Source organism: Engystomops pustulosus, chromosome 2 (genome assembly GCF_040894005.1).
Source record: "Engystomops pustulosus chromosome 2, aEngPut4.maternal, whole genome shotgun sequence".
NCBI lineage: Eukaryota > Metazoa > Chordata > Amphibia > Anura > Leptodactylidae > Engystomops > Engystomops pustulosus.
In genome coordinates, this window is record NC_092412.1 from 154,463,527 (window position 1) to 154,476,034 (window position 12,508).

Consider the following 12,508-nt stretch of genomic DNA (forward strand, 5'->3'; position numbering starts at 1 on the left):
CCGGTATACGGCATGGAATAATAAATACCATCACTATGAAGTTAAATTTGTTACGCAGAAAACAAGCCCAAACAGAGCTCTTTACATGGAAAAATAAAAAAGTCCTGGGCTGTCTGGGACTGTAGGAAGATACCTGGTGTCATCTCTGGTGATGGCCGGAGTGCCCACAGAAACGGTTCTGGTTAGCCACCACTGACCTAAGTAAACGCAACCAAATAATATGAAACATAACATAAAGGAGTCTGTTTTATAATCTGACAGACGTAACCATCATTCAGTTGGCTTGTATTAGTAAATTTGCATCCATTGCTTTGTGAAGTCAAATATTAAGCCCACCTCCTTGCTGTGAGTATTTTCTATCAGTATTTATAAACCAAAACCTGGAGCCTTCTCAAAACATTGAAGAGATACAGAGCTTTCCATTGAGCTTTCTGGTTTTGTCTTTAAAGAGAACCTTTCACCAGGTTTTACACAACTAAACTTCTAACCCACTTAGGAGATGAAATGTCATTTATAGATTTCCCACTTTTTTGTGAAATCTCACCTTTTACTTATAAAAAATCTCCCCTAAAGTCAGGCAAATATGACTCTTCTCACCTCATTTTCACATGAAATGAGTCAAGTTTAGTGTTTGCAGGGGCAGTGTCAATTTATAAGTCCCTATCTTCTGTTCTTTAGCACAAAGAAGCATGATTGGGCCTTATTAAAGATAAGGATCTCATCTTTCAGATTTATTTTTTATGGCTTTGTGGGCTACAGAATCGGAGATAAAGACAGCTAAAGACATAGTTGTAAATGCAAGCTGCAGAAAAAGATCCAGTCCTTGCCTATTTTTTATAGCTCACTGAACCATAAGCTTGAAGGGATCTGAAAGATGAGATCCTTATCTTTAAAATGACAAAAAAAAGCTTATAGAACAGAAGATTCAGCTTCTGAAGCTAGACTACCTCTGCAACCACTAAAAATGACTCTTCTCGTGTGAAAATGGGTTAAGAAGAGTCCATATTCGCCCGACTTTTGAGGAGATTGTGAGAGATATCACATTAAGTGGGAATTTTAAAAATACATTTCATACTCTGATTGAGGGAACTATAAGGTTAAAAGGTGGGGTAAAATTTTGTGACAGGTTCCCTTTAAACACTGCTGCAAAATGCTGTTGAAATAGTGACTGTGTGAAATATGCTGCATCATTTTAATAACCACTGTGTCTGATGTTGTCTAAAACCCTTAATAAATGTTGCACAGACGCTACTGTGGTGGGAATTACAGCCAATTCTGTTGCAAACAGATTGATAAAACTGAACCTGTGTGCCCAGCTTACCTGTAGTAAAGTTAAGCAAGAAAAACAAATATTGCTACAAAACTAAACCCAGTCCAATAAATAATGCTGGTAAATCGCCATATGTGCAAATTCAGTATTTGTTATTTAGGACCTATTGATACTGGCTATTATGAGGTTAAAAAAGGAAGGTGTATGTTTTTATCAGATCACTATAATGTACAATATTTGGTTACATGCCTGCAATAAGACATAACCATATTTTTTATCTGATGTGTTTTAATTAATCTCTGCAGAATTCAATGATGGTCTTTGCCAACTGTTAACAAAGCCTTGTGTTAACCTAAAACCTCAAACAATGGGACTCGCAAAAGATGCCTGGGAAATAGCAAGGGAATCTATTACCCTAGATAAAAAGCTGGGACAGGGTTGCTTTGGAGATGTCTGGAAAGGTATGACTGTATTGGTTATTTCAGTTTGGAAGTCTTTGCTGTACAGGCAGTCCCTGGGTTACGTACAAGATAGGGTCCGGAGATTTGTTCTTAAGTTGAATTTGTATGTAAGTCGAAACTGTATATTTAATAATTGTAGATCCAGACAAAATAATTTTTGGCCCCAGTGACAATTGCAGTTTAAACATTTTTTGTTGTAATGGGACCAAAGGTTATCAATAAAGCTTCATTACAGACACCTTACAGCTGATTATTGCAGTCAGGGACTATAGTAAAGCATTAAGAAAGCTTCACCAGAGGTCAGAGGGGTCTGCCTGTAACTATGGGTTGTCCTTAAGTAGGGGACTGCCTGTACTCTTAAATGGATATTGTCCAGCACTACCTACAAAACCCAATCAGCCATAATATATCAAAGTAAGACTATGGATTTTTAGTGTATAAGGTAAATGTATATACCGTATATATAGGTGCGGTACAATTAGCTGAATGACATTTTGTATAAACTTATATGTTGAGATATGGCTTCTTAAAAGGAACATGGAATGGTGCAACTAATGTAGCTGTGAAGACCCTCAAACCAGGAACTATGTCCCCAGAAGCATTTTTGGAGGAGGCTCAGATCATGAAGAAGCTCCGTCATGACAAACTGGTTCAGTTATATGCAGTGGTTTCTGAAGAGCCCATATACATTGTCACTGAATATATGTCACAGGGTAAGTGTCTTCACTAAGGCTCATCTGCTCCATAAAAAAGTAACTCCTAAGCCTGGTCTAACCTTGGTCTGGTCTGTTCTGTTCTCTAGGAAGCTTGCTAGACTACCTGAAGGAAAAGGAAGGCCGGTATTTGAAGTTACCACAGTTGGTTGATATGTCAGCACAGGTAAATGGGATAAGACTGTTTACATAAAATGCAGAATAATGTACAGCATTTTAGCGAGGGAGCTGCAGTTACCAGGTGCAACCACTACACAGAATGTGATGTGCTTCTGCACAGTACACATTAATGTGCAGATACTTTAAACCGTCTGGAAGAAAATATTGTTTTTTTTCCCCTAGCAACCAATTACAGTGCAGATATCTTATCTTAAAGTGCACTTTAAACACAAAATCTGCACCTGGGCAGGTTTTCTTTTAGACTTTTTGATAAATTTGTCCCATTGTAGATGATTCTGGTGCATTGTAGTCTCTGCAGTTAGATGTGCAACATCCCCCACCGGGGCCTAGCCTTTCTTCCGTAGCTGAATACAACAGGACCCGGAATACCGAAGTGGCAGGCTTATGTGACCTATGGGCACGCTATGGTCACAGTGCTTAGTATTGGGACCGGAGGCTGGGGCCCACTGCGTGGCAGGTCTCCAGCAGGTGGTGTGTGCAAGAAATATGGAGGGAAAGGCTGATGCAATAGGTTTCTCCCTGGGGCAACACTTGGGGTGTATATTGGAGCGCCTGGATGATGGAGGTGGGGGAGCCTGTGGTGGTGATACAGCATGATCCAGAGATTATACAGGGGCACATTGTACAAATCAACTTACAGTTCTTTATTCAACTTCAAACAGCAGGCAACAGCCAAATGGTAGCAGCAGATTCAGCAAGCTAGACGGTTGATGGAGGAAGGTTTATTCACAGCCTGGTAATAGCTTCAGGCTGGGCTGGTAAAGATGGAGCCGAGTCTGGATGGCGGACCTCTGGTCTGGGGGCTTATGTCTCCTGACTTCCCCTGACTTCTAGGCAGTGGCCTGAGGCACCTCTGCTTCCTGGTATTATAACACTGGCTGGTGCAGCTCTGCAGGAGCTGCACTCTCCTCTGCTTGTTTGGCTGACATGTACTCCAAGATGGAGTCTCTGCTCTCTGACTAGTTCTGACTCTGAGTCTGCAGACCATGAGGTCTGTCTCACTGCTCTGACCATGTGCTCTCGCCCACCAGGGGTTTTTATACTCCTTTGATCAGGTGGAAGCACTCTCCAATCAGCTTCGTTTACAATAGTATAGAGATTCTTATTGGACAACAACATTTCACATTGTTAATTCTTGCCCTACCAGGCAGTGGCTACAGCTGCAATCACAAAGTTCTCCAGTATTTAGAGACCTCCTGGAGACGTAATCAGCTCTTAACATGGAGAGAGCGTTATTCGCAACATCCACCTTGCCTATGCGTTGGCAGGGGTGTTGCATACCCCCTTTGTAATTGAACAAGCCACCCACGGCTCAGCTATGAACCAGTCGGGAATATAGGCTGGAGCTGGCTAGCAGTACACAGCCTCCAGATGGTCCACGCACTCTACAACCTGCAGGGGTGCAAAATAAAGTGCACTTTGGGTGAAGTGCTAAGGCTATGTGCAGTACTATATTCATCCCATTGGCAGTCTGTAGCACAATGGATAAACAGCTTATAAACACTATATAACATTACAATATATATGGCTACTTTGAGTACCGGATATAGCAATGTCCTTTTCCTGTAAAAGGAAGGCATAATATACATAATAGCATGAGTATCAATTGTCCTTTTCACCTAAAAGGGAAGGCATAAAATGCATTGCAATCAATAACAAATGTCCATTTCCTGCAAAGGAAGGCATAATATTGAAAGCAGCAATAATAAGAATGTCCTTTTTCCTTGAAAAATAATTATGACTTTACGTCTCTCAGAGAGCTGACATACATCAGAGTGCATTCTCTGGGCACAGTCCTTGATGAAGGGAAAAAGAAAAAGCAAAGGATCTCCTCTTGATATGAGGGACACAGTCCTTTGTAGAAGAAGTAGATTTGCATTCAGCAGAGAGGGGTGCTTTCAAAGCACAACTGGTGAGTAGTCAAGGAAAGTATCTGTCTTTTAAACAAAAGTGGAGAGTCCAGGAGAGTCTCTGGCTCTATAGGATATGTGGGGGTAGACCAACTGTGAGAAAAATCTGAATCAGGAGAATATATACAATGTATCAGTACCTGTTATGGGCTACAGCCTATGAGGGAGTTATTCCATATCTGGAACTACAGAGGTAGATGCAGAAGCAGCGAGATGTCCTCTGGTGCAGATGTGGCTGTAGCAGGACCGCAGGTTGCGGGAACGTGCGCTATAGCAGGAACGGATGATGCTAGAAAATGTTCCAATTCAGCTTGAGGATCAACCTGTGAAATAGAAGCTCTCACTGCCTGGAGATGGTTTGCTGGCTAGATAGACTCAGCAGGAACATCTGGTGGGTTCTGCAACTGATGACATGAGGCACCCAGAATCTAGAGCTGGAACAGTGGGAAGGCCACCTGCAGCAGTAGGCATCTCAGCAAAGAACGGAGGTAGGTATCTGACCAACCTTTAGTAGCTGGGGGCGCTGTAGATTGCATGATGATAATGATGATGATGATAATGATGATGATGATTGCTGACAAATGGAGGAGTATCTCAGACTGACCTGCAGCTATTGGGGGAGCTGTTGAGCTTGTGGTGGCGACCTCTGTAGCTGACAGGGTGTTCTCACCGGACAGCATGGGTCTCTTGGAAGGTGGTCCTGGATACTGCAGGGAGGCCGGACTGTATCCCAGCCAGGGCTAAGGGAGACATGGTAACAGTTACTGTGGAATAGGCCCTGGGTACTCACATCAGAAGCGGCCCTCTGGAGGTCCGGTATTGGAGGAAGCAGCTGCTGTGGAGAATCCGCCATTTTTGCCCTTAGTGTGGAGGATGGCAACAGCAGATGGAGGTGCCCAATGCCTCGGGGAAGGCTATGCAACACTTTCCCACTCGGGGAAGGCTATGCAACACTTTCCCACTGTGAATCTTAGCACATACAAACTGTGGGTTTTCGCGAAAACAGATTTGGGTGGTTAGGTGGGTTCCATGAGGTCTGTCTCTCTGCTCTAACCATGTGCTTCTGCCCACCAAAGGTTTTTATACTACCTTGGTCAGGTGGTAGAACTCTCCAATCAGCTTCCAGCTTCCTTTACAATAGTATAGAGATTCTTATTGGACAACAACATTTCACATTGTTAACTTATGCCTTACCAGGCAGTGGCTACAGCTGCAATTACAAAGTTCTCCAGTATTAAGAGACCTCCTAGAGAGGTGATCAGTCTCCCTAACATGGAGACGGGCCTATTTGTAACAACCACCTTCCCTATACGTTGGCAGGGGTGTTGCAGATGATTAGTGTGTGCCATAAACACTTCTAAAGGTACTGTTGAACAATTCTAAATAGCACCAATAGTCACCAATAGCACATTCCCATACATAATTTTTTAATTACTACTTCATTTCTTTTTCCTTTTCATTTTACCATTCTTTTCTCTTTGTGAGCATACAAGTTAACTATAAATCTGCCAAGCAGTTTGTTCAGCCAACAAGTGTTCTTCCTGATTCCCATATATATATATATATATATATATATATATATATATAAGCAGACTCATCACTGTCACACCGGGAAAAGGGGAATAAAATTATTTCCAGACACGTCTGTTGAAACCTAATAAACCTTATAATTCCTTTACCAACAGCTGCAGTGATGGGAGAGATGGCAAACATACACATTACATAGGCAACATACGTCCCCCATACAATCGTGTGAATGCGGCCTAAGTAAAACCTTTTAGCATAACTTTAGAGTAAGTTTTATTTTCAGATTTACAGCTGTTTTCTTCTCCAATTACACTGACTGGAAAAAGAGTAACAATTTTTTGAACTTTGACTTTCAGTATCCAATGTGATTCAGTATCTCACTCTCCACTACAGTCATAGACTTGAGACTACCATAAGTTTATAGACGATCATCTTAGCTGTCTTCAAGGCAGTTTCTAGGCTTCGGTTTTAAAAAAGCGCCCAGAAAATGCATTGTCCAACGATAATGCACTCTGCCGCGATTCACTAAGATTGTGCGCCCAATATCCTGCATGTGTCGCTTCCCTGCTCAGGTCCGACGGAGTTCACCTTCTTCTTCGTGGTGCATGTAAGTGCATTGGATTGCAACACAATTTGAATGTTAAATCCCACGCTCAGTCTAAATCAGTCAGATCATCCGGCGGCCCACCCCGATTTCTGTCGCATAAAAGCTGGTGCAGCTGTGCCAATATCCGATCGTGTGCGACACAATCCCCTGTTAAATACCTGTCACAGCCGCACAATCACGGAAAACGTCAGAAAATCCGTCGAAAGGCTGCGGACCCTTAGTGAATAAGTCCCATAATTCCTACTGTATTATCACATGTACTGCATTCACACAGTACACACAAAACTATTTAAAGGCTGTAGGAAGGAGCTTGGACCAATCACGCATGAGTTTATACAAGGAACAAGGACCACATATTTTGCATATAAACAATACAAAACACCTGGTCCTCGTTCCTGATCACAAACATTTCATTGTAAACACATTGGGCCAAGCTTTTCCGCAGAGCCGTTGAATTACGTTTCAAAACCGCATGTGAAAATGGTCTTAGATCATTCCGCTTATGAAGAATGGGAGGAAAAATATGTTGTGTTTATATTTAGAAAATGTGCAACACTCTTGCCAAATCATATAGGCAAGGTGGTTGTTGCAAATAGCGCCCTCTCCTGGTCAGGATCTATCTGGTGAGCCTGCGCAACTCATCCAGAAGCTACCTCTTGGAATACCTAGTGATTGCAGCTTTAGCCATTGCCTGGTAAGCCAACAGTTAACACTGTGAGATGTTACTGTCCAATTATGTTCTTGTAAAGCAAGCTGGAAGCTGATTGGAGGAGTTCTACCACCTGACATGAGGAACATATAAACCCCTGCTGAGAGGAAGCACATGGTCTTAGCTCTGTGTTAGTCTGCATAGAGCAGTAAGGAGAGAACCAGGCTTCATGGACTGTCTGCCACAGGCAGTGTCCTGTTTTCAGGAGCTATAAATGCCGCAGGCCATCGCCTAGGACCCAGTGCAAGTCAGAAGACTTAAAGGGCACCTACCACCACAAATCTACCTATAAAGGTAGATTGGGTGGTAGGTGGGTCAATGGGACGTGAGGATAGCCCTTTAAGGGCTAATCCTCACGTCCCTGCACTTTTTTAATAACTTTAATTTGGTATTTATTCAAATTTACTTATGCGGCTACCGGGGCGTGGAGTAGCCGCATATGAGATTACATGAGGCGGCTACTCCACGCCCCGGTAGCCATTTTACCCCTCCTACTCACCCATCTTCGGCCTGCGCGGTCACAACTCCGAAACAGGCGCGGGCCTGCTCTTCTGCGCATGCGCAGACGGCAGGATCGCCGGACGAGGGCTCCGCGTAGCTGCGCGCCGAAGATGGGTGAGTAGGAGGGGTAAAATGGAGAGTAAGGAGAGAACCAGGCTTCATGGACTGTCTGCCACAGGCAGTGTCCTGTTTTCAGGAGCTATAAATGCCGCAGGCCATCGCCTAGGACCCAGTGCAAGTCAGAAGACTTAAAGGGCACCTACCACCACAAATCTACCTATAAAGGTAGATTGGGTGGTAGGTGGGTCAATGGGACGTGAGGATAGCCCTTTAAGGGCTAATCCTCACGTCCCTGCACTTTTTTAATAACTTTAATTTGGTATTTATTCAAATTTACTTATGCGGCTACCGGGGCGTGGAGTAGCCGCATATGAGATTACATGAGGCGGCTACTCCACGCCCCGGTAGCCATTTTACCCCTCCTACTCACCCATCTTCGGCCTGCGCGGTCACAACTCCGAAACAGGCGCGGGCCTGCTCTTCTGCGCATGCGCAGACGGCAGGATCGCCGGACGAGGGCTCCGCGTAGCTGCGCGCCGAAGATGGGTGAGTAGGAGGGGTAAAATGGCTACCGGGGCGTGGAGTAGCCGCCTCGTGTAATCTCATATGCGGCTACTCCACGCCCCGGTAGCCGCATAAGTAAATTTGAATAAATACCAAATTAAAGTTATTAAAAAAGTGCAGGGACGTGAGGATTAGCCCTTAAAAGGGCTATCCTCACGTCCCATTGATCCACCTACCACCCAATCTACCTTTATAGGTAGATTTGTGGTGGTAGGTTCCCTTTAAGCCCAGAGCCGAGATCAATCACCCAGCTCCATCTGTTCCAGCTCAACCTGAATCCTGTGGACCAGCTCTCCATGACTCTTCCAGCTTGTGAACCTGCTGTTAATCGTTTGGCCATTGCCTGCTGTTCAATAAAGAACTGTAAGTTGATTTTCACAACGTTATCTCCATCTGATCCCTGGATCCAGGCTGCTTACCACCACGGGCTTCCCAATCCATCACCCAGGGATTCATCCTACAGACTCCTCAGGGGTTGCTCCAGGGAGAAACCATTGCATCAGCCTCTCCCACTATATTTCTTGCACATGCCACTTGCACATGCTTCCGGTCTCCATACCAAGCACCAAGACCACAGCGTGCCCTAGCCAGCCACTTTGGTATTCTGGGCCTCGGCCACAAGAAATGGCTAAGCCCCGATGTTGCATATGTTTATATGTTAACTATATTTTACACATAGTTCCATGCTTTGGAGAATATATCAGGCCACATTTACAGGCTGAATTCACATTGACCCACATTTACTATCGTGCAGCAGGCAACATATTCATGAAGACCGGATGTCGATATCCATGAATGTGGTGCACGCTGCATGCGCCTGAAGTGCAGGAACTGTGTGCACCACATTTTTTCTGGTGCACACAGTTCAAGGGACGTGCACCACATTTCTGTCAAACTTGCTGACATAAATGTGGTAATGGTGTGAGTACGCACCAGAACCCCCCCCCCCCTCCTGTGCATGGGATTGTGTCTTGGCGTGCATAGTGCAGCCGCAACACAATGCAAGCACAGCCACTTTATAAATACATGTATGCAGACTGCTTATCAAACGTGCCCCATTATGTATATATCGGCCCAGATCTATTGACACTCCTGGCGTTGTTTTCATTGCGTTTTTGAAGTCTTGAAAAACGCATTGTATTTGCATATTGGCTTTTTCAATGCGTTTTTGGCTAAAGTGTCTTAACTAGGCGTTTTTGTTTCCTGCATTTTTTTTTTGCGTTTTTAAGGTGTGTTTTCAAAGCAGTCACGTTATTTGAAAACGCATGCATATGTGGTCTGCATTTAGAAACGCATGTAATTACATGAAAAAACAGCAGGGAGAAGAAGATGACTGATCATTGTGTTTTTACAAATTCCAAGAAACACAGCTAAATGCAATTAAAGCACACAAAGCATTGCGTTTTTAAAAACGCAAACAAATATTTGAAAAACGCATACGTAAAAACGAATGCGTTTTCAATACGTTTTAAAAACACAGTAGAAATGCAACCAAAATGCCACGTGTCACCAGCCTAAAGCCTTTTTGTCAGTTTTTACCCGGTCGAACGAGTTCTCGGCATACGGTGTGTCCGACAACCATACGGTCTGGTGCGATTCACAAAGATATTGCGCCCAATTTCCTGCATCTGTCGCTTCCCCGCTCAGGTCCGCCGGAGTTCACCATCTTTTGCCCGGTGTATGTAAGTGCATTGGTTGCGACAGAATTTTAATCTTAACCCCTTAATGACCGCCCTATCGGGAATCTACGTCGGTCATTAAGGGTACTTCTTCTGATGCGACGCCTTTCTACGGCGCCGCATCAGAAGAAGATTTCGGGACATCGGGTTATTATAGTGCCGGTGTCGGGCTGTGATATCACAGCCCAGACCCGGCACTAACACCCGGTATCGGAAAAACTCTGATCCCGGGTGTTTAACCCCTTACACGCCGCGGTCAAGCATGACCGCGGCGTGCAAGTGTGTCCCCCGTGGATCGGACCCCCCCGGTGTGCTTACCGGGGGATCCGATCCCTCCTGCCGCTGCCCTGGGTCCCGACGAGTATCCCGGGGCTGTCGTCTCCTCTTCTCGCCGGGTTCTGCCTTCCTGGCAGGACCCGGCTGTAAGTAACTGAGCATGCGCGGCATGCTCAGTTACTTACACTATACACTGCAATACAAGTGTATTGCAGTGTAAAGGCTTGAATAAGCGATCGGATGATCGCTTATTCAAGCCAAAAGGTTGAAAATAAGTGAAAGTAAAAAAAAAAGATTAAATTGTTTTATAATAATAATTAAATAAATAAATAAAATAAAGTCCCATAATCTCCCCAGTTACACATATAATGCAAATACAGTATATAAAACACAAAAACACACAAAAAATGTACATATTTGGTATCACCGCGTCCGTATTAATCTGTACAATAAATCTAAATCAATATTGAACCCGCTCGGGGAACGATGAAAAAAATAACCACGAAAAACTCCCCGTAATATACAATTTTTCATCAAACACTATCACAAAAAATGTTCTAAAAAATGATCAAAAAAAGCTACATTCCCTAATATGATACGACTGAAAAGAACAACTCTTTTCGCAAAAAATAAGCCCTCAACCAGATCTGACAACAGAAAAATACAGATATGGCCCTAAAAAGTTGTCAATAGTAAAAACAATGCGATATTCTCCAATATTGGTTTTGCTCAGGAAAATTGAGCAAAGATAAGAAAAACTATATAAATGAGGTATCACCGCAATCGTAGTGAACCAGAGAATAAAGATAAAATATTATTTTTACATTACGGTGAACGGGGGGAAAAAAATGCTAAAAATCCCAAATAAAAATTGATGATTTTGTTTGTGTCCACCTTGAAATAGTTAATAAAATCTCATGAATAAGCTATAGACCCCCTAAATTAATTATCTATACATTGTATCTCATTCTGTAAAAATTAAGCCCTCATATGTTTGCATTACCAAAAAAAAATAAAAATGTATAGGTTGTACAATGTGACAATACAAATCTGCAGTGAATGGCGCCTCCATTCATTCTATACTTGGCCGTGCGCCTGTACAGAAGTTTACCACCACATATGGGGTATCAGTACACTCGGGAGGAATTGGGCATCACACGTTGCAGTGCGATTCATCATTTAATTTATTCTGAAAATGTCAGTTTGGCCTAAATGAATGTATGTTCCAAAAAAATTCCATAGTTTCTAAATCGCAGGTCCATATTGTTTTAACCCATGTGAAACACTTAAAGGGTTAATGGACTTAATAGAAGTTGTTTTACATACGTTGAGGGGTGAAGTTTCTATAGTGGGGTAATTTATGGGGTTTTACTATTACTTAGGCCTTACAAAGTCACTTGGAAGCTGAGTTTTCCCTCAAAATGTGAGTTTTGGCAATTTTCATGAAAATGAGAAAAATCGCACCTAAAGTTCTGCACCTCATAACATCCTAGAAAAGTGAGAGGATGCATAAAATATCATCCCAACATAAAGCAGACATTCCGTAAATGTAATTTATCAAGCTTTTTGGGTAGTTTTACTTCCTGTCTGGAAAGCAGAACATTTCAAACTAGGAAAATGAAGAATTTTTACAAACTTTTGCCAAATTTTAACTTTTTTTCAGAACGAATCGCAAAACGTATCACTTAAATTTTATAACTAACATGAAGTACAATGTATCACGAGAAAACATTCTCAAAATCACCGGGATATGTTAAAGCGTTCCGAAGTTATAACCAATTATCGTGAGACATGTCAGATTTGAAAAACCGAGTCTGGTCATTGAGCTGAAAACTAGTGTCGGTGATAAGGGGTTAAATCCCACGCTCAGTCCGAATCAGTCGGATCGGCCGTCAGCCCGCACCCCCATTTCCGTCGCATGACAGCCATACAAGATCATTAATAAAAATATTAAAAAGAAAGGGGCCCAATACTGACCCCTGTGGCATCCCACTTTTAACGTCAACCAAATCTGAGAATGAGACATTAACCCCCTTCAGGCCATTTTGTAG

General features: G+C 43.0%; 1 protein-coding gene and 1 long non-coding RNA gene across 8 annotated transcripts in view; one reads left to right on the forward strand and one right to left on the reverse strand.

Annotated features, from left to right (window-relative positions):
- LOC140118736 (uncharacterized) overlaps positions 1-12,508 on the reverse strand; it is a 150,615-nt gene that overhangs the window by 72,213 nt on the left and 65,894 nt on the right. The window lies entirely within an intron of this gene.
- The window catches only part of FGR (FGR proto-oncogene, Src family tyrosine kinase), a 90,694-nt gene that overhangs the window by 53,919 nt on the left and 24,267 nt on the right, over positions 1-12,508 (forward strand). For all 4 annotated transcript variants that reach the window (XM_072137008.1, XM_072137010.1, XM_072137009.1 and 1 more), the window contains 3 exons: positions 1,576-1,731; positions 2,265-2,444; positions 2,534-2,610. In XM_072137008.1, coding sequence (XP_071993109.1) covers positions 1,576-1,731; positions 2,265-2,444; positions 2,534-2,610 — 413 coding nt within the window. The remainder of the gene's footprint in view (positions 1-1,575; positions 1,732-2,264; positions 2,445-2,533; positions 2,611-12,508) is intronic.